The sequence below is a fragment of the Oryctolagus cuniculus genome, chromosome 1 (genome assembly GCF_964237555.1).
Source record: "Oryctolagus cuniculus chromosome 1, mOryCun1.1, whole genome shotgun sequence".
NCBI classification, from domain to species: domain Eukaryota; kingdom Metazoa; phylum Chordata; class Mammalia; order Lagomorpha; family Leporidae; genus Oryctolagus; species Oryctolagus cuniculus.
In genome coordinates, this window is record NC_091432.1 from 65,043,536 (window position 1) to 65,064,921 (window position 21,386).

General features: G+C 43.9%; 1 protein-coding gene across 4 annotated transcripts in view; it reads right to left on the reverse strand.

Annotated features, from left to right (window-relative positions):
- The window catches only part of RAB6A (RAB6A, member RAS oncogene family), a 65,851-nt gene that overhangs the window by 18,093 nt on the left and 26,372 nt on the right, over positions 1 to 21,386 (reverse strand). For all 4 annotated transcript variants that reach the window (XM_017344791.3, XM_002708705.5, XM_051822495.2 and 1 more), the window contains 2 exons: positions 12,814 to 12,872; positions 1,279 to 1,332 (listed from right to left, as the gene is read on the reverse strand). In XM_017344791.3, the coding sequence (XP_017200280.1) occupies positions 1,279 to 1,332; positions 12,814 to 12,872 (113 nt within the window). The remainder of the gene's footprint in view (positions 1 to 1,278; positions 1,333 to 12,813; positions 12,873 to 21,386) is intronic.

Genomic DNA, 21,386 nt, shown 5'->3' on the forward strand with positions numbered 1-21,386 from the left:
AGAGGTTGCAGAAGAATGAGAAATGAAATGACGAAACTCCTTCAGAAGGCACTAACACTAAATACTTGCTTGCTTTGAAGGTACACAGACTGAAAAATGCCATTGTGAAAGATTTATATAACCAGAAATATGGCTTCCCACTTTGCCCTCCCTAAAACTTCTGTGAATACCTCTGCCTTCCAGTTTACAAAAAGTAGGCTGTTAACGTTTAAACTGAACATAAAAAAGACAAAAACTAGGTAAATATCAATGAGTGGCCCCAGTCCATCAGAGTAAAAGAATTAATGCTTCTTTGAGAGCCTTTCTGAAGCTAAAATGTCTCTCTCTTTTTACTGGGTCCAATTTGTTTGAAATTGGATCTTTAACACTGTGCTCATATTTCTCCCATACATTTCTCCCCAGAACACTGCACATAACACAACAAAAAGGAGAAATGTCTTTTAGCAATCTTACATAAGACTTTTACTTACTTTCTCACATTTACATTGTAGGAAGAAAAGCCTGAAAACAAGCATTAAGTTTTCTTACCATTATAAAGTAGTTCCAGGCTTTCAAGTTTTAAGAAATAGCATGCTATATATGAAAATATAAAAGAGAAAATCCCAAAGAAAAAACTCACATACTTACAAGAAATAATATTAGAGATAAATTAATATTTGGGGTGCAGGTCCCACAATATTGCATTACAGATATTCACTGTTTAGGTGACAGGAATCTCTTTAATGGTATTAGGCTAGAATATACTATTTACATTGTATTTAAAGAGAACACTCCAAAGAATGGTCTATAAAAATAGAACAAATAAATGAATATTACTTCTTTCCATTTGGTCATTTTGGTACATGTTCTGTTCTGACAAAGAAAACCTTAATATTCACAAATTGTGTGATACTCAAATGAAATCTTCCTGAATGCCTTACGAATCGCATTCAAAAGGTCTTTGGCAGTTCTAATTTTTTTTTCCAGCAAATTCTTTTAATTCTTTCTTAAAGCTACATTATTTTTCCAAATTAAAAAAAAAAAAAACTTTAACAAACCAAAGACTTCAGAATTTTTACAAATAAGTTAGCTTTCTCTCTTCCTTTGGATCTCACCTGGAGATCAGAAGTCAGAGTACTAACTACCATTCACTCAGTGTTATAGTTTATTTCAAGGCCTATACACGAACTTTAGTAACTTTGTTGAGTATTTCCTACGTTGTCAATAATTGATTATACACTTGATCATAGTATTCCAACCTGCAGTGTTGCAAAACTGCACACTGAAAAAATTACTCACTGTTCGATCCTCCAAGTACATTGTTTTTGATAAAAAGTCAATGCCAATTGTTGCCTGAAAAACAAAACAAAAAACAAAGACATAAACAAATAACAATGGTTTAAAGGTGGCCAGGAGTTTAGGATTCAAATGGGATGTATGACTGCAGAAGAAATAATGAACAAACACATTACAGTCAAGTAGGAACAAACACAATTTCAGTGATGGCTTTCACATATTAAGCACTTGCTTTGAATAATGCATTATTTTAGGTTTTTTACATGATCATCTCTAACTCCCATGCATTCTTGCACACAGCTTATTCTCAACTATCTTTTTATTTTATTGATAACAAGACTAGGAGAACTTCACTTTGACTACCTGTATTTGAACCTAGATTTGAGTATCTGAATAACCAACATAGGGTGGCACTAGTTGATCCAACAGCAATTTCATTAAATACTGCTGCTATAAAGTAAGTGACTGCCTACACAGTGGCTTGTCAGCTATGCCAGAGACCCAAACATGATTTTCCAAAAGGGATTTATTTCCAGTGTAAAAGAACAGTAATTAGGTAACAGAAATAGGTTTCCTTCTGTATCAAGCAAGGAAAAGAAGCTTGAATTTGAAGACCAAACCTACATAAAGTTCCACTGCCTATCATTTACCAAAGAACCAGCAGATGGAAGACTCTCTCTCTCTCTCTGCCTCTCCTTCTCTCTCTGTGTAACTCTGACTTTCAAGCAAATAAATAAAACTTTTTAAAAAAGGTTAAGGTGTGGGTAGAGTGTTTGGATTGAAATCTCTGTTCCCAATCTCCAGCTTCCTGCTAATGTGCACCCTGGAATGCAGCAGGTGAAGGCTCAAGTAGTTGGGTCCCTCTCTCCAGGGAGACATGGATTGAGTTCCCTGCTCTGGGTTTAGCCTGGTCCAGTCCCAGTTGCTGCAGGCATTTGGAAGTGAATCAGTTCTCTCTCTGTCTTTCAAACAAATAATATTTTTTTAAAGTTAAGGAAGCATTCAATTACCACCATAGTTATGGAAATCATTATGTGCCTATAACCCACTGTTTTATCTGTGCCATCTTCTGCAATGTTTACTGTCAATCTGTAACATTCCTTGTGATAAAACATCCTCTAAATCCAAAGTAATCTCAAAAGTTACTTTCAGCAACATTTAAATGATTTTTTATAAAACTACTTTCACAGCAGCACTGATACACATAGGAATTTTTTTGATTTTTCTTGTTTATTTGACAGGTAGAGTTACAGACAGTGAGAGAAAGAGAGAAAGGTCTTCCTGCCGTTGGTTCACCCCCAAAATGGCTGCTACGGCCTGCGCTGCGCCAATCCAAAGCCAGGAGCCAGGTCTCCATGCAGGTGCAGGGGCCCAAGCACTTGGGCCATCCTCCACTGCCTTCCCGGGCCACAGCAGAGAGCTGGACTGGAAGAGGAGCAACTGGGACTAGAACCCAGCGCCCATAAGGGATGCCGGAGCCACAGGTGGAAGATTAACCAAGTGAGCCATGGTGCCAGCCCCTTGATTATTTTTTTAATTTTAGCTCCCACATACAAGGGAGACAACATGCAGTATTTAGCTTTCTGTGTACAGCTTATTTCACTCAACATGTCATCCAGTTGTATCCATTTTGCTACAAAAGGCAGAATTTCATTCTTTTTAATAGCTGAATAATATTCCATGCTGTATATCTACCATATTTTCTTTATCCATTCATCTGATAACGGACACCTTCCTTGGCTTATTCCAAATTTTGGTTATTGTGAATAGTTCTGCCATAAATATGGTGGTACAACATGTTCATGTCTTTTGGGTATATTCCCAGTAGTGGGAATGCTGAATCATATGGCAAGTCTATTCCTAGTTTTTAAAGAAATCTCAATGCTGTTTTCCACTAATTTACATTCCCACCAACAGTGTGAAAGTGTTCCTCTTTCTCATATGCTCACCAGCATCTGTTAAGTCATTTGGATTTTAGCCTTCTGACACAGCTGAGATGGTATCTCATTGTGGTTTCGATTTGCACTTCCTTGATGGCTAGTGATAGTAAGCATTTTTCATATATTTGTTGGCCATTTGTATTTCTACCTGTTGAGGTCCTGTGCCCATTTCTTTCTTCAATAAAGTCTGGGTTCTTTTTGTCACATCTTTTATTTTCAAAGATTTATTTATTTCAAAGAGTTACAGAGAGGCAGAAAGAGAGAGAGCGAGAGCAAGAGCAAGTGTTCCATCTGCTGGTTTACTCCCCAAATGGCTCGGCTATTCAAAGCCAGGAGCCAGGAATTTCCTCCAGGTCTGGGGCCCAAGAACTTGGCCATTTTCTACTGCTTTCCCAGGCCATAGCAGAGAGCTGGATCAGAAGTGGAGCAGCCGGGATGCAGTGCCCATATGGGAATGCCGGCACTGCAGGTGGTAGTTTTACTCGCAATGCCTCAGTGCCAGCAACCCATTTCTTAACTGGATTGTTTTTTGTGGTTGGATTTTTGTTGTTGTTGAGTTTCGTAAGTTGCTGATATATCTTAGATATTAATCCTTTAAGATATGCACCTTGAAAGTATTTTCTCCCAGGGGCTGGTGCCGTGGCAGAGTAGCCTGTGGTGCTCGCATCCCATATGGGCACTGGTTCTAGTCCCAGCTACCCCTCTTCCAATCCAGCTCTCTACTGTGGCCTGAGAAAGCAGTAGAAGATGGCCAAAGTTCTTGGGCTCTGCACCCATGTGGGAGACCCGGAAGAAGCTGCTATGGCCGGCGTTGCACCGATCTGAAGCCAGGAGCCAGGTGCTTCTTCCTGGTCTCCCATGCGGGTACAGGGGCCCAAGCACTTGGGCCATCTTCCACTGCCCTCCCGGGCCACAGGAGAGAGCTGGACTGAAGAGGAGCAACCAGGACTAGAACCCGGTGACCATATGGGATGCCAGCACTGCAGGCGGAGGATTAGTCAGGTGAGCCAAGGCGCCAGCCTCATAAATTAATCTTAAAAAAAAAAAAGAAAAAAAAAAAAGAAAACCACTGATTTATTTTTAAAAAAAGTCTCTTGTGAAATGAAACCTCACTTATCTATATATCACACATATATGCACATATATTTCACACATATACATAAAAACAGACATATATATTACACATAGCTCATGCAAGCTCACAAATAAATTTCCAGGAATGAGATGAGCACTCTATTTACACATTTCTGAAGTTTCTCTGTTGTGTGTATGGTGGGGGTGGAGGTAGGGAAACTTAAGATGATTTGCTGAAGAATTTTTTTTGCCCGATTATATAAGGTGGCAGCTAATCACACAGTTGATTCTTCACAAAGAAAACACTTGATATACTTTCAAGCCAATTTTCTTAAGTAAGGTTTTAGGGTGCATTTTTGGCTAGGACTAACTAAACTTAAATGTTTACAAAATGTGTAAGTCACACTAGAAACCAGTCTCTCCTACTGAAGCCAAGATTTTGGGGCTGAAGTTGTGGTGCAATGGGTTAAGCCACTACCTGTGAAGCCAGCATCCCATATTGGAGAAATGATAAGAGTCCTGGGTGCTCTTCTTAGGACCCAGCTTCCCAATATGCCTAGGAAACCAGCATAAGATGGCCCAAGTACTTGGGCCTGGCCAGCCACATAAGATACTAGGATGAAGCTCCCGATTCCTGGCTTCTGTCTGGCCCAGACCTAGCTGTTGCAGACATTTGCAGTGTGAACCACATACAGAAGATCTCTTTCTCCATCTTACCCTCTCTCTGTAACTCTGCCTTTCAAGTATATAAATACATTTGTTAAAAAATGTTAGGTTTAATGTTGTCTTTGTTTAACTACCAACTTTGTTATTTTTATAAAACAAGATCCACAAATCGTAGTTATCTATTTTTCAATTAGAATCTTTTAATTGTGAACTATATACTGACCTACTTTTCCCCATGTAAATGACTTGAACAGATAGGTCAACCGTTCTATATAGTGATCCACATTCTGAAGCTGTCTTCTTTTTGTTATTTTTAAAGATTTATTTATTTATTTATTTATTTGAAAGGCAGAGAGGCAGAGAGAGTCAGTCTTCCATCTACTGCTTTACTCCCCAAATGGCTGCAATGGCCAGAGTTGCGCCAGTCCAAAGCCAGGAGCCAGCAGTTTCCCCAGGGTCTCCAACGTGGGAGCAGTGGCCCAAGGACTTGGGCCATCTTTCACTACTTTCTCAGGCCGTAGCAGACAGGAGGATCGCAATGGAGCAGCCGGGACTCAAACTGGCACCCATACTGGATGCTGGCACTGCAGGCGGTGGCTCTACCCACTATGCCACAGTGCTGGAACCTGAAATTGTCTTCTTACTTGTGGTTCTGTTTTTTCTTCAAGAATGCGTATTTGTTTAAAAAAAGATTTATGTATTTATTTGAAAGGCAGAGAAAGAGAGAGAGAGGTGTTCTATCTGCTGATCCATTTCCCAAATAGCCACAACAGCGGGAGCTGGGCTGATCTGACGCCAGGAGAGAGGAGCTTCTTCCAGGTCTTTCATGTGAGTGCAGGGATCCAAGGACTTGGGCCATTTTCCACTGCATTCCCAGGCCATTGCAGAGAAGTGGATCAGAAGTGGAGCAGCTGGGACTCGAATCGGCATCCATATGGGATGCTGGCACTGCAGGTGGTGGCTTTATCCACTAACCCACAGCCCCGGCCACTCATTTGTATTTTTTTAAAGTTACTTATAAGGCTTGGTAAGATTTAGACTGGACATACTCTAGGTTTAGAGGTAGTGCTGGGTATTTCATACTGTATCACATTAATAGGCAAACAACTTCCACTATTAGTGTGACCCACACTCATCAGTGAGTTTAGTCAATGATAGCATGATTCTTCTATTGTAAGGTTCAGTTTTTCACTGATTATCTATGGGAAAATTAATACCTTGGGATCCAGTAAATTCCCAATTTCTCATTCACTTTTTTTTTTTTTTTTTTTTTTTTTTTTTGACATGCGGAGTGGCCACAGCAGAGAGCTGACCTGGAAGAGGGGCAACCGGGACAGAATCCAGCACCCCAACTGGGACTAGAACCCGATGTGCCAGTGCCACAGCGCCGGCATTCTCATTCACTTTTCATCTGATCGGCTTAACATCCACTGATAATAGTTACCTGAATTATTTCATTACAGATACAAAATGGTAATTTTCTATCTCTATCGTTCTTGCTACAATTACTAGATGGCATTCTTCTATACAGAATATACTAAACAAAGTTCTTTGGTTACCCTGAAGTACAATTTGCGCAGAAATAGGCAGGAAAGATACTTCTTTTCTTTTATTTCCCCAATTTCAGGGTAAGGAGTTGATAATACTAGCAATCATCAATAGTGAAAGTGAGTTTCTCATTTGTGGCCTTCTCTTTTTGATGATTTTTCAAAATTCATATACTGTTTTTATTTTCTTAAGAATCCTTTATAAGTACTCAAGTTTTAAATTTTGATATATTTTAATTTTCTTTTATGAAACTTGCTTCTGTTGTGATGGGAGAGAAATTTTTCCTAATGCAAGTTCACGAAGACTGTTTCCTAAAAGCTTTCTAAACATTAACAGCTTTAACACTGACATTCAGGATTATCTACTTTGAGTTAATATATAGCACAAGGTAAAGATAAATATTAATAGGCCGGCACCGTGGCTCAACAGGCTAATCCTCCGCCTTGCGGCGCCAGCACACCGAGTTCTAGTCCCGGTTGGGGCACCGGATTCTGTCCCGGTTGCCCCTCTTCCAGGCCAGCTCTCTGCTGTGGCCAGGGAAGTGCAGTGGAGGATGGCCCAAATGCTTGGGCCCTGCACCCCATGGGAGACCAGGAGAAGCACCTGGCTCCTGCCTTCGGATCAGCGCCATGCGCCGGCTGCAGTGCGCCGGCCGCAGCAGCCATTGGAGGGTGAACCAACGGCAAAGGAAGACCTTTCTCTCTGTCCCTCTCTCTCTCACTGTCCACTCTGCCTGTCCAAAAAAAAAAAAAAAAAAAAAAAGATAAATATTAATATGTTCACATGTGGGTGTCAATTGTTCTAGCATCATTTGTGGAAAGCACTATCCTTTCCTGATTGAATCGCCTTGGTGTTTCTGTCCAAACTAGTTGTACATAACTATAAAGGTTTTATTTTAGGGCCGGCGCCGCGGCTCACTAGGCTAATCCTCCACCTGCGGCGCCGTCACCCCAGGTTCTAGTGCCGGTTGGGGGCTGGATTCTGTCTCGGTTGCTCCTCTTCCAGTCCAGCTCTCTGCTGTGGCCTGGGAGGGAAGTGGTGGCTTGGGATGGCCCAAGTGCTTGGGCCCTGCACCCGCATGCGATACCAGGAGGAAGCACCTGCTCCTGGCTTCGGATCAGCGCAGCACGCCGACTGTAGGAGCCATTTCGGGGGTGAACCAACGGAAAGGAAGACCTTTCTCTCTCTCTCTCTCTAACTCTGCCTGTCAAAAAAAAAAAAGGTTTTTAGACTCTTAATTCAAAATAATCAACTATAGTAAACTTTATGATACCTGATAGTGAAGGAGAGTACCTTCTCCCTCTTCTTCCTTTAAAAAGAGCAAACTACTGAGACAAGTGTTGTAGTGTATCAGGCAAAGCTGCTGCCCGCTTGCAGTGCCAGCATCCCATATGGGTGCTAGTTCAAGTCCCGGTTGCTCCACTTCCATTCTAGCTCCTTGCTAATGCACCTGGGAAAGCAGCAGAGAAGGGCCCAAGTGCTTGGACCCTTGCACCTGCGTGGGATAGTGATCCTGCCTTTGGATCAGTACAGCTCCATCCATTACAGCCATTTGGAGAAGTGAACCAGTGGATGAAAGACCTCTCTCTCTCCTTGTCTTCCTCTCTCTGTCTGTAATGCTGCCTCTCAAATTAATAAATCTCTAAAACAAAAACAAATTATGACCTGTCCATACTGTAGCACAACAAACATTATCATGCTATGAATACTTTTGCTTTTCTTTTCTTTTCTTTTTTTTTTTTTTTTTCTTTTTTTTTTTTTTTGACAAGCAGAGTTAGATAGTGAGAGAGAGACAGAGAGAAAGGTCTTCCTTCCGTTGGTTCACCCCCCAAATGGCTGCTACGGTTGGCGTGCTGCGCTGATCTGAAGCCAAGAGCCAGGTGCTTCCTCCTGGTATCCCATGTGGGTGCAGGGCCCAAGCACTTGTGCCCTTCCAGGCCACCACAGAGAGCTGGACTGGAAGATAAGCAACCAGGACAAAACTGGAGCCCCAAACGGGACTAGAACCCGGGGTGCCAGTGCCGCAGGCGAAGGATTAGCCTAGTGAGCCATGGCGCCGGCCTTCCTTTTCTTTTTTAAAATAAATATTTTATATTTGAAAGGCAGAATTACAGAAAGATGGGAGAATCAAAGTTGAAATTATGGAAGTGAAAGTAAAGGAAGGGCTGGGGCTGTGGCGTGGCGAGTAAGGCTGCCACCTGCAGTGCCATCATCCCATATGGGCATCGGTTCAAATCTCGGTTGCTCCACCTCTGATCCAGCTCTCTGCTATGGCCTGGGAAAGCAGTGGAAGATGGCCCAAGTCCTTGGGCCCCTGCATCCATGTGGGAGATCCGGAGGAAGCTCCTGGCTCCTGACTTTGGATTGGTACAGCCCCAACCATTGCAGCCGTCTGGGAAGTGAACCAGCGGATCAAAGACCTCTCTCTCTCTGCCTATGCCTCTCTGTAATTCTGCCTTTCAAATAAATAAAGAAATCTTTTTAAAAAATATTTATTTATTTATTTGAAAGTCAGAGTTACACAGAGATAGGGGAGGCGCAGAGAGAGAGAGAGAGAGAGAGAGAGGTCTTCCATCCAATGGTTCATTCCCCAATTGACCACAACAGCAGGCTAGAACTGTGCTGATCTGAAGCCAGGAGCCAGGAGCTTCCTCCAGGTCTCCCACATGGGTGCAGGTGCCCGAGGTCTTGGGCCATCTTCTACTGCTTTCCCAGGCCATAGCAGAAAGCTGGATCAGAAGTGGAGCAGCCAGGTCTCGAACCGGCACCCATATGGGATGTCAGCGCTTCAAGCCAGGGCGTTAACCCCCTGTGCCACAGCACTGGCCCCAATAAATAAATCTTTAAAAATAAAAAAAAGTAAGTAAAGGAGGCTAGTTGATCTACTATGTGAATATTATAGTTGCCTGAAGTGCTTTAGATTAGAATAAAGAATATTATGAAACAATACTATGAAACAAGTGGTAAAATCTTCAAAGAAAAAAATTCAGTTTTTCTAACTGGTAAATAATGATAATAATCAGAAGAATAGATGTCTTCTTCTAGAAAGTCAGGAGTCACTATACATAGGGATTATAATTTTTACTTCACAGATGTAAAAATATAGGCTGGGGGCTAGTGCTGTGGTGTACTGGCTAAGTCTCTGACTACAGTTCTGGCATCCTATAGAGGTGCAGGCTCAACTCCCAGCTGCTCCACTTCCAATCCAGCTCCCTGCTAATGGTCTGGGAAAGCAATGGAAGATGGCCCAAGTGCTTGGGCCTCTGCACCTGTGTGGGAGACCTGGAAGAAACTGCTGGCTCCTGGCTTTGGATTAGCTCAGCTCTGCCAGTTGCAGCCATTTGGGGAGTGAACCAGCAAATGGAAGACTTCTCTCTCTCCCTCTCTAAGTCTGCTTCTTCAACAAATAAATAAAACCTTTATTTAAAAAAATAGGCTGAAAAGATAACTGGTCCCAAACTACTCAATTACTAAATGGTATAACTAAGATGTAAATAAGGGTCTTTTCAACTCTCATTATACAAATGGGGCCGGCACTGTGGCATAGCAGGTAAAGCCACCGCCTGCAGTGCCAGCGTCTCATATGGGCACTGGTTCAAGTCCCTGCTGCTCCATTTCCCGTCCTCTGCTATGGCCTGGGAAAGCAGTAGAAGATGGCCCAAGTCCTTGGGCCCCTGTGACCATGTGGGAGACCTGAAGAAGCTCCTGGCTCCTGATCTCAGCACACCTCTGGCCACTGTGGCCAACTGGAGAGTGAACCAGCAAATGGAAGACCTCTCTCTCTCTCTGCCTCTCTTCTTTCTGTACAACTCTGACTTCCAAATAAACAAATCTTAAAAAAAATAAAAAACAAATGTCCTAGAAAGGAAATCCACAAATTTTTAGTTTTTCAAACAGAAAGATGCAATTCAAAAGGCATATTCCTAGGGTGAACATTTGACTCAGTGATCAAGATGCTGCTGGGGAAGCTCCTCATCTCATACAGAAGCTCAAGTCTTGCTCCACTCCCAATCCCAGCTTCCTGCGAATGCCCATCTTTATTAAAATAATTATAAAAAAATAATTATATAAAAAATACTTCTGTCTCTGCTATCTACACTGAAGACCTGGATTGAGTTCTGGATATTCGGCTTCAGTCTGATCTAGCCCCATTTGTTGCTGACACTGGGGAATGAACTTGTGGATAGAAGCTGATTTGTGTGCTGTGTGTTTGCCTTTCAAATAAGAAAGAAAAGAAAGAAGAGGGGAGGGGAGGGAAGGTATATTCCTGAAATAAAATACATTTCCAAGCATGGAAAAATACATACTTAAAAAGTGATTCATGGGGCCAGCGCTGTGGCTTAGTGGGTAAAGCCACTGTCTTGGGTGCCGGCATCCCATGTGGGCACTGGTTCAAGCCCCAGCTGCTCCACTTCCTATCCAGCTCTCTGCTTTGTCCCAGGAGGGTAGTGGAAAATGGCCCACGCCCTTGGGCTCCTGCACCCACATGGGAAGACCTGGGGGAGGCTCAGCTCCTGGCTTTGGAATGGCTCAGCTCCAGCCATTGCAGCCAATTGGGGAGTGAACCAGCGATGGAAGACCTTTCTCTCCTATCTCTCTCTCTCTGCCTCTCCTTCTCTCCCTGTGTAACTCTGACTTTCAAATAAATAAATAAATATTTTTAAAAAAAGTGATTCAGGGGGCTGGTGCTGTGGTATAGCAGGGTAAAGCTACCACCTGCAACGCTGGCATCCCATATGGACACCAGTTCGAGTCCCAGCTGCTCCACTTCTGATCCAGCTCTCTGCTGTGGTCTGGGAAAGCAGTACGAGATGGTCCAAGTCCTTGGGCTCCTGTGCCTGCATGGGAGATCCAGACAAAGCTCCTGGCTTCGGATTGGCCCAGCTCCAGCTATTATGGCCTTTTGGGGAGTGAACCAGTAGGTGGAAGACCTCTTTCTCTTACACTTTCCCTTTCAAATAAATAAGTCTTTTTTAAAAAATACATTATTAAAAAAAAAAAAAAGTGATTCAGGCGCTGGCACCGTGGTATATCAGGTAAAGCTGCCGCCTGCAACACTGGAATCCCACATGGGCACTGCTTCGTTTCCTGGCTGTTCCACTTTCTATTCAGCTCCCTGCTAATGCTCCTGAGAAAGCAGCAGAGGATATGGCCCAAATACTTGGGCTCCTGCATCTATGTGGGAGCCTAGAAGACGCTCCTCACTTCTGGCTTCAGTCTGATCCAGCCCTGACCACTAGAGCCATTTGGGGAATGATCCAGCAAATAGAAGACTCTCTCTGCCTCTCTGTAATTTTTTTAAAAAAGGTATTTCTGTGTCTCCCTCTCTCTCAGTAATTCTGCCTTTTAAGTAAATCTTTTTTTAAAAAGTTATTCCGCTTTTAAATTTATCCTCAGAGCTTTTTGAAAAATAGTTTGATAAATGATTGAAAAAGTGGCAGTTAATAACTTTATGGACATTAATTATTTCTTTAGCTGGATTAACATTTTTTATATTACTAAAATAAAGCAACTGAAATTAGGTTTTTATACCAACTGCACAGTAATACATATGCAAACTGGCTAAAAGTTGCCCCTTTTATTTAACAAAAACCTTTTAGACAGTTAACAGAAGGTTACTTCAAATAATTCAAGAAGATGCAGGCATTGTGGCATAAAGAATTAAGCCCCTCCTTGGGGCACCAGTAAGCCATATCAGATTGTCTGGGACAAGTCCCACATCAGCTTTTAATTCAGGTACCTACCAATGTACCTGGGAGGGAATAGCTGAAGGCCCAAGTACTTGGATTCCTGCCAGCCATGTGGGAGACCCAGATGGAATTCTTGGCTCCTGGCTTTGTCCAATCCCAGCCCTGACTGTTGCAGGCATTTGGAGAGTGAACTAGCAGGTACATCCCACCCCCACCCCCACCCCCTACCTCTCTCCTCCCTTCCTCCCTCCCTCTCTCTTCTGCCTTTCAAATAAAATAAATATTTTTTTTAGCAATCGGTCATACAGATTCAATTAAAAAAAATTCCTACCAGCTCATTATGATCCTCTCTGAATACTCCCATGAACAACCTTCCAATTATAATCATGCACATTTGGCATCAAATGTATTACACAGTCATTTCTAATGCCTAGGCTGTATGATCTTTAGCCTGAAATAATGTCGCTTCCATCTACTGGTTTGTTTATATATCATTTTAAAAATTATAAAAAGTACTTTTTACATCATGACTGCACATAAATGAATGAATTTTTTTAAATACCTTCAATATTACTTGTAACACAAAATAGATAACTAATATACTGACAAAAACAAAATACCTGATAGGTGTTGTCAAAACTGTCATACATGAATCTGGTGATCAAGGATGTCTTTCCAACTGAAATAAAAAAAAAAATTTGTTCAGTGAACACATTATATAGGGTTCTCAGAAAATTCTACAAAGAATGGAAAATATCTGCAACAGTTCTACAAATAATAATTAAAAATCATATAGCCCCAAAGTTTGTCAATATGACCTTCTATGACAACAACTTCTCCAAACTTAAAAAAAAAAAACAACAAACAAACAAACAAAAAAAAAAACAGCTAAAGAGTTGAGAAAAAGAAGAAAAGAGGATGGAGGACAACGACCTTAACATTCCTAATTGGGGCCAGCACTGTGGCATAGCAGATAAAGCTGCTGCCTGCAATGCCAGCATCCCATATGGGTGCCGGCTGTTCCACTTCCAATCCAGCTCTCTGCTATGACCTGAGGGATCAATAGAAGGCCCAAGTACCCATGTGGGAGACCCAGAAGAAGCTCCTGGCTCCTGGTTTCGGATTGGCACAGCTCCAGCCATTGTGGCCAATCGGGGAGTGAACCAGCGGATTAAAGACCTCTCTCTCTCTCTCTCTCTCTCTCTCTGCCTCTCCTCTCTCTGTGTAACTCTGACTTTCAAGTAAATAAATAAATTTTTTTTCAAAAAATTGCCTAATTTACAACAGGCCAAGCAGGTATATACTTGCATCCTAACAAAAAGAACTGGAGGTTCAAGTCCACTTCATTTAATGAATCAACGTGCTAACACTGAAAGTAGAAAGATGAAAGAGTCAAGACAAATATGAGTGCTCAAGAGTGAGAAAGAGGGGACGGCGCTGTGGCACAGCGGGTTAATGCCCTGGCCTGAAGCGCCGGCAGACCATATGGGCACCGGTTTGAGGCCCGGCTGCTCCACTTCCGATCCAGCTCTCTGCTATGGCCTGGGAAAGCAGTAGAAGATGGCCCAACTCCTTGGGCACCTGCACCCGCGTGGGAGACCTGGAAGAAGCTCCTGGCTCCTGGTGCATCTCCGGCCGTTGCGGCCAATTTGGGAGTAAACCAGTGGATGGAAGACCTCTCTCTCTCCTCTCTGTGTTAACGCTTTCAAATAAATAAATAAACCTTTAAAAAAGAGAGAGCGAGAAAGATGTGACATGAAAAGCTGTTTTGAAACTTGAAGAGGGAGAGAGAGAACGTTCCATCTATTGATTCACTTCCTAAATGGCCACAACAGCAGGAGCTGAGCCAGTCCAAAGCCATGTGGGTGGCAGGGGCCCATGGACTTGGGCCATCCTCTGCTGTTTTCCCACGTGCATTAGCAGAGAGCTGGATCAGAAGTGAAACAGCCAGGGCTCATAAACCATATAGGATCCCAAGTGCTTTTGCATCCACATGGGAGACCAGAAGAAGCTCCTGGTTCTGAGCTTCGGATAGACCCAGCTCCAACCACTGCAGCCATTGGGGAGTGAACCAACGAATCTCGATCTCTCTCTCTCTCTCTCACCCCACCCTCTGTAACTCTGCCTTTCAAATAGATATTTTTTTAAAAAAAGAAAAAACAAGGGGGAGGGATGCCAGCACTGATGGCTGAAGGCCATGGCTTAACCTCTTAACCTGCTGTGTCACAGCACTGGCCCCTTAAAATTTTTTTAAAGACATTTATTTCAAAGTCAGAGTTAATATACAGAGGGAAAAAGAGATCTTCCATCTGCTGGGTTCACTCACCAAATAGCAGCAACAGTCAGGACTGGGTTAAGCCAAAGCCAGGATCTCCTATGTGGTGGCAAGGTCCAGGCATTTGGACAGTGGTCTGCTGCATTCCCAGATTTCTTTTTCTTTTTAGGCGGAGAGAAGCCAGGAGGGGCTAGCCTTGGGGCAAAGCAGGTTAAGTCAAAGCCTGCACTCCCAAATTGGAGGGTGGGTTCAGGTCCCAGCTGCTCTGCTTTCAAACCAGCTCCCTGCTAATGAGCCCAGAAAAGCAGCAGCAGCAGATGGCCTAGTACTTGAGTCCCAGACAGCCGTGCAGGAAACTGATGGAGTCCCTGGCTCCTGTCTTCAGCATGGCCCAGCCCCAACCCTGCTGGCCAACTGGAGAATGAACCAACAATGAAAGATCTTCTCTGTCTCTCTGCCCTTCAAAGAAAATCCCATAGTAGCTGGGACTGGGATAGATGAAAGCCATGAGCTCAATCAGACTCTCCCATATGGAAAATCATCCCTGTTGCTTTGCAGAGTGAACATTAGCAACAGCTGGAATAAAAAGCAAACTCAGGCACTCAGATACAACATGCAGGCATCATAAGCAATGTCTTAACTGCTATGCCAAATACCTGGCCCTGGATTAACATTTTTAATGACATTTCTCAGAATAAAGAAGCTTTTCAATCCCAAAATACTTTCTCCCATGAAATTATCTTTCAAAAGTAAAGGTTAAATAAAAATTCTTGCAGTTAAACAAAAATGAGAATTCCTTGCCAGGAGACTATATACACAAAAACTTAAAGCCTTTCTTATGGCTAAGGCAACCGACATCATATAGTGACCATAAATGGTAAATAAAGATTATATTTCTTCTAATTTAAGACACACAACTGTGTTTAAGTAAAACAGTAATGTTATGAAGTTTATAATACAGATTTAATAAATCACAACTATAATACAAAGGATAGGGAGAGATGTAAATAACTATACTAGGTCAAGGTTTCTATAATAGTATGGACTGTGAGGGTAATGAGGCATATTGTAAGCCCTAGTATAATCATTAAAAAATGCAAAAAAAACTTAAAAGTCAACAAAGGGGAGTAGGTGTTACGGTACAGTGATTCAAAAGAGGAACAGCTAGGACTCTAACAGGTACCCATATGGGATGCCAACATTGTAGGCGGCATCACTATACCACGATGCTAGCCTCAGAGCCACGGGGGTTAAGATCTGCTCGAGACAGGGGACACTGCAGCAGGTAAAGCTGCTGCCTGCAGTGCCAGCATCCCATAGGGATGCCAGTTAGAGTCCTGGCTGCTCCATTTCCAATCCTGCTCCCTGCTCATGTCCTGGGAAAGCAACAGAAGAAAGTCCAAGTCCTTGGGCCCCTGCACCCACATGGGAGACCCAGAAGAAGCTCCTGGCTCTGTTTCAGCCAACTGGGGAGTGAACCAGCGGATGGAAGACACCTCTCTCTCTCTCTGCCTCTCCTTCTCTCTCTGTGTAACTCTGACTTTCAAATAAATAAATAAGTCTTAAAAAAAGAAAAAAAAAAAGACATCCATATGCCATATCAGAGTGCCTGGGTTTGAGTTCCCACTCCACTCTGAATCCAGCTTTCTGCTAATACATATTAGCTAAGGCAGCAGGTGATGCCTCAAGCAGTTGGGTTCCTATCACCTATGTGTGAGATTCATTTCAAATTCCCAGTTTTTGGCTTTGGCCTGGAACAGCCCTGGCTATTTTAGGCATTTGTGGAGTGAACCAATCAATGGAAAACCTCTCTCTGCCTCTCTCCCTCTTCTCTTGTTATTCTGCCTTTCAAATAAATTTAGAATTATTAATTTATCTTACAAAAGTCAATAGAGGAATCAAAATGACAGGAAAATAAGAAAAAACAAATGCGACAAAACTAATTGACAAAATGAGATACTAAAACCCAGCCATATTAATTTGTGGAAACACATAAAAAAGAGGACTTAAAATCCCAATTAAACGATCGAGATGGGCTGAATGAAGAAATAAGACGCAATTATTCGCTGTCTTAAGAGCACACTTTAAGGGCCAGCGTTGTGGTGTACCAGGTAAAGCAGCCTCCTGCAATGCCAGCGTCCCATGAACACTGGTTCAAGTCCCAGCCACTCCACTTTTGATCCAGCTCCCTGCTAATGGCCTGGGAAAAGCAGTGGAAGATGGACCAAGTGCCTGGGCCCCTGCTACCCATGTGGGAGACTCAGAAGCTCAGGGCTTTGGCCTGACCCAGGTCTGCCCATTGTTGCCACCTGGGGAGTGAACCAGAGGATGAAAGATTCTGTCTCTCCTTCTCTCTATAACTCTTTCAAATAAATAAGTAAATCTTTAAAAAAAAAATATTTAAAAACCCTACACTCTAGAGCTGGCATTGTGGCACAGCAAGTTAAGCTGCTCATCGGCATCCCATATGAGCACTGGTTCAAGTCCCTGCTGCTGCAATCCAATTAAAATCCCTGCTACTGCCCCTGTGAAAAGCAGTAGCAAACAGTTCAAGTACTTGGGCCTCTGTTATCCATCTGAGAGTCCCAGATGGAGTTCCAGGCTCCTGGCTTCAGCCTGGCCCAAAATCAACCATTGCAGCCTTTTGGAGAGTGAACCAGCAGATCAAAGATCTCTCTCTCAAAGATGGTATAGTGGGTAAGGCTGCTTCCCGCAGTGCCAACATCCCATATGGAGTCCCAGCTGCTCCACTTCAATCCAGCTCTCTGCTATGGCCTAGGAAAGCAGAAGATGGCCCAAGTCCTTGGGCCCCTGTACCTATGTGGGTGACCTGGAAAAAGCTCCTGGCTCCTGGCTTTGGATCAGCCCAGCTCCAGCCGTTGTGGCCATTTTGGGGAGTAAATCAGCAGATGGACAACCTCTCCCTACTTCTGCTTCTGTCTTTGCCTTTCAAATAAAAAAATAAATCTTCAAAAAATAAAAAAAGATGAGAATGGTCTAATTCAAAATCATTTAATATATGTAATCTACTAAACATCATAGATTAGCAGTATCAGTTGTTCACTGCCTGGGAGTTGTGGCCTGCTGCTGCCCAGCACAGTGACAGTATGTTACCACCTATCATTAACCCAGGAAAAGATCAAAACTCAAAATTCAAAATATAGCTTCTGCAGAGTACTATCGCATCCATACCAGTGTAATGTCAAAAAAACAGTACATAGAACTACTGTAAGTTGTTGATTATCAAAGGGATAAAAGACTAGTTTAACCATATAAAAAAATCAGTCAACTGACATAATCCAGATAACTATTTAGCAAAATTCAACATAAAATCAGGATGAAAATTCTGAGCTAACCAGCAGACCAAAATAGAAGAAAACTTGATCAATTTGGTAAAGGGTATCTACTTTGAACCTACAGCTAACATCAAACCCTTAGAGTAAAAAAACCAAATGCTTTTTTCCTAAGAAAGGAAAAAAGGCAAGGATAGTCAATATTGCCACTTCTATTCAGCATCATGATTTCAGCACAATGTTGATAAGAAAAAAAAAAAGCACACAAAATGACAGTTTTCACTTACAGATGACACACTTGCTTATGTAAAAGAAACCTAAGAAATTAATTAAAAATCTACTAGAACCTACTATTCGTGTCTTAGTATACAAGGTCGATATACAAAAATCAATGAAATTTCTAAATACTTTAAGCAATACTAAATACAAGAAAAAAACCTTTTGGAAGATTTATTTATTTATTTATTTGAAAGGCAGAGCAACAAACAAAGGAGAAATAAATAGAAAGAAATCTTCTATCTACTGGTTCATTCCCCAAATGGCTAAAACAGTCAGCTATAGGACAGGTTTTGGCCTGGAACCAGGAACTCCCTCCCAGTCTCCCCCATGTGGGTGGCAGGGGCCCAACTACTTTGATCCATCTTCCAATGCCTTCTCCAGCAATTAACAAGATGCTGGATGGGAAACAGAGCATCAGGGACTTGAACCAGCGCACCAACAGGCAAAAGAAGCCAATTAACCAGCTGAAATCACACCAGTTCCAATAAAAAACAAATTTAAACTCTGTAATAATATTAAAACACATAAAATATGGAATGCAAGCATCTTAGCTACTTAGATAAATGCCTGTTCCCCAGTAACTTTTCTTAAAATAAGAGATTGAAATGGCTGGTGTTGTGGTGTAGTGGTTAAGCCACCACCTGCCATGCTGGAATCCTATCTGGGCACCGGTTCAAGTCCTGGCTGTTCAACTTCCAATCTGGCTCCCTGCTAATGTGCCTGGGAAGGCAGCACAGGATGGCCCAAGTGCTTGGTTCCTTGCCACCCACATGAGAGACCCAGAAAAAGCTCCTGGTTCCTGGCTTCAGCCTGGTCCAGACCCAACCAGTTGCAGTTGGGGAGTGAACCAGTGGATGGAAGTTCTCATGTGCGCTCTCTCTCACTCAATTTCTCTCGCTTTAACTCTGACTTCCAAATAAATAAAGAGATCTTAAAAAAATAAAATAAATGAATCAAGAGATTGACAAACTGAGTCCAAAATTTATATGGAGGAAGGCCCCTGTCAAAGTCCCAGTTCCAGGCGCTGCTGCTCCACTTCATTCCAATTCCCTGTTAATATACCTGAGGAAAGCAGAAGATGGCTGAAGTGTTTGGGCCCCTACCACCCACGTGGAAGACCCAGAAGTTGTTCAGATTCCTGGTTTCAGCTTGAACTAGCCAAAGGCCGTTGCAGCCATTTAGGGAACAAATGTGGATTTCTCTCTCTCTAATACTCTACTTTTCATATAAATAAGTAAATCTTAAAGATTTATTCCAGGGGCTTGCGCTATGGTGTAGCAGGTGAGCCAGCATCCCATATGGGCGCCTGTCGCTCCCCCTCTTCGTGGAGGAACGACACAGGACCCTGCCTAGGCTTCATATCCGAGTCACGGCACCATTATGTCGCTCCCCCTCTTCGTGGAGGAACGACACAGGACCCTGCGCTGTTCTTTCGTCTGCTCGGCCCTCCCCGGGTTTGCTGCTGGTTCTTCCCGGGTTGGCTACTATCCCTTCCACCTCCGTGGAAGGGCAGTTCCCCCTGGCCACATTCCCCACTTCCGCAGGGGAGCGGCACACCGCCGGCCGGCTCTCTCGGGGGCTGCACAGGTGTTCCCCTTAGATGTTCCCCTTAGATGTTCCTCGTGCATGCCGTCTCTCTCCTCCTTTATAGTCCTCCTCTGCCAATCCCAACTCGGCTGCCCACACGCCGAGTACGCTGCTCTCCTCCAATCAGGAGCAAGTCCTACAGTTTATTGGTTGAACTGGAGGCAGCTGTGCAGAAGCTGTTTACTTCTCTCCCAGCGCCATATTGTGGGAGAGCAGATGCACAGAATAAGTCTTAATTCCAGTAACTCAGTCCAGTCCGGGCTGCTCCCCACAGATCCCCCTTTCTTTTTATTTTTTGGCGTTGATACGCGCCTGTCTTCGGTGCCCCGCGGCACACACTCTGCTCTGCTTGCTAGAGTTGCCACAGGTTCTTACAAGTCCTATCAATCAGGCAAACCGAATCCGGGTCCTCTCTTCGCCATGTTGTGAGGAGGTTTTTAGGCGCTGATGCGTGCCTGCGTTCGGTGACCTGCGGCGCATAAGCTGCTAGCCGCCTGCAGGTGCTCATCGCCTCACTAATCGGGCAGACCGAATCCAAGCCTTCTAATTGCGGTATTGTGGGGAGGCCTTACTGATGTTAATTCGTGCCTGTCTTCGGTGACCTGCGGCGCATAAGCTGCTAGCCGCCCGCAGGTGCTCACCGCCTCCCTAATCAGGCAGACCGAATCCAAGCTTTCTCACTGCCATGTTGAGGGGAGGCCTTTCTATTTCTCTATTTCTCTATCTCCGGGCATTCCTATTTCTCCCATTTTGCTTCTATCTTCCAGCATTCCTATTTCTCTCATTTTACTTCTAAACTTCTGTTTCTCTTATCCCCGCGGCCTCCCGGCGCCCGCCCCGAGGCTGCTTCTCGGCGGCTTTCCGGCTCTGAGCCGCTTCAGCCCGCGCCTCTCTCATCTGCGCGGCTCGGCTTTGCGCGCACACTCCGCGGTTACGCACTAGCCCCGCGTTCCCTATCTACTTGAGCCCCGCGCGCTCTGTCTGCGCGCGGCAGCCTCCGCGAGTCACACAGCGTGGCTTACGTCTCCGCCATTAGCATTCAATCTAAGTTCCCCGGGCTAGCTTGGCGAATTCAACCCAGCTCACGTCTCCGCCCCACGATTTGGCTTCCCGTCCTTTGCTCCCGGGGTTAATCAGACGGATCCCAATCCGGCTTACGTTTCCGCTTCTGGTTTCAACTTTTCGCCCCCTATTCCCGGGCTAACTTGAGAATCCCAAAGTGGCTTTCGTCTCCGCCTCAGCCTGCCCCCCGCGGCTTCAATTTCCCTAACATTTTTCTCTACCCGGTATGTTTCCCTAAGTTTTCTTCCAACAATACTCCTCCCTCATTTCTCCTGGCCTTTCCCCACAGTCCGCATCCGAGTCTGTTTGTTCTAGCTTTCACTTTCGCTTTCGACCTTAGAGATTTCTCCCAGCTTCCCCCCGTAGTCCGTATCCGAGTCTATGCCTAGGCTTTCAATAGCTCCTTCCGGCACCTTTTTCGTCCGGCTTTTCCCTAGGCTGTTTGCTAGTCTCTCTCTCCGATATTTTCCCAGTTCTTCCCGTTTCTTCCCTCCTAAGTTTCCTATCTGTCCTAGGTTTCCTATCCGTCCTAGGTTTCCTATCCGTCCTAGGTTTCCTATCCGAGTCACGGCACCATTATGTCGCTCCCCCTCTTCGTGGAGGAACGACACTAAGCCCTGCCTAGGCTTCATATCCGAGTCACGGCACCATTATGTCGCTCCCCGTCTTCGTGGAGGAACGACACAGGACCCTGCCT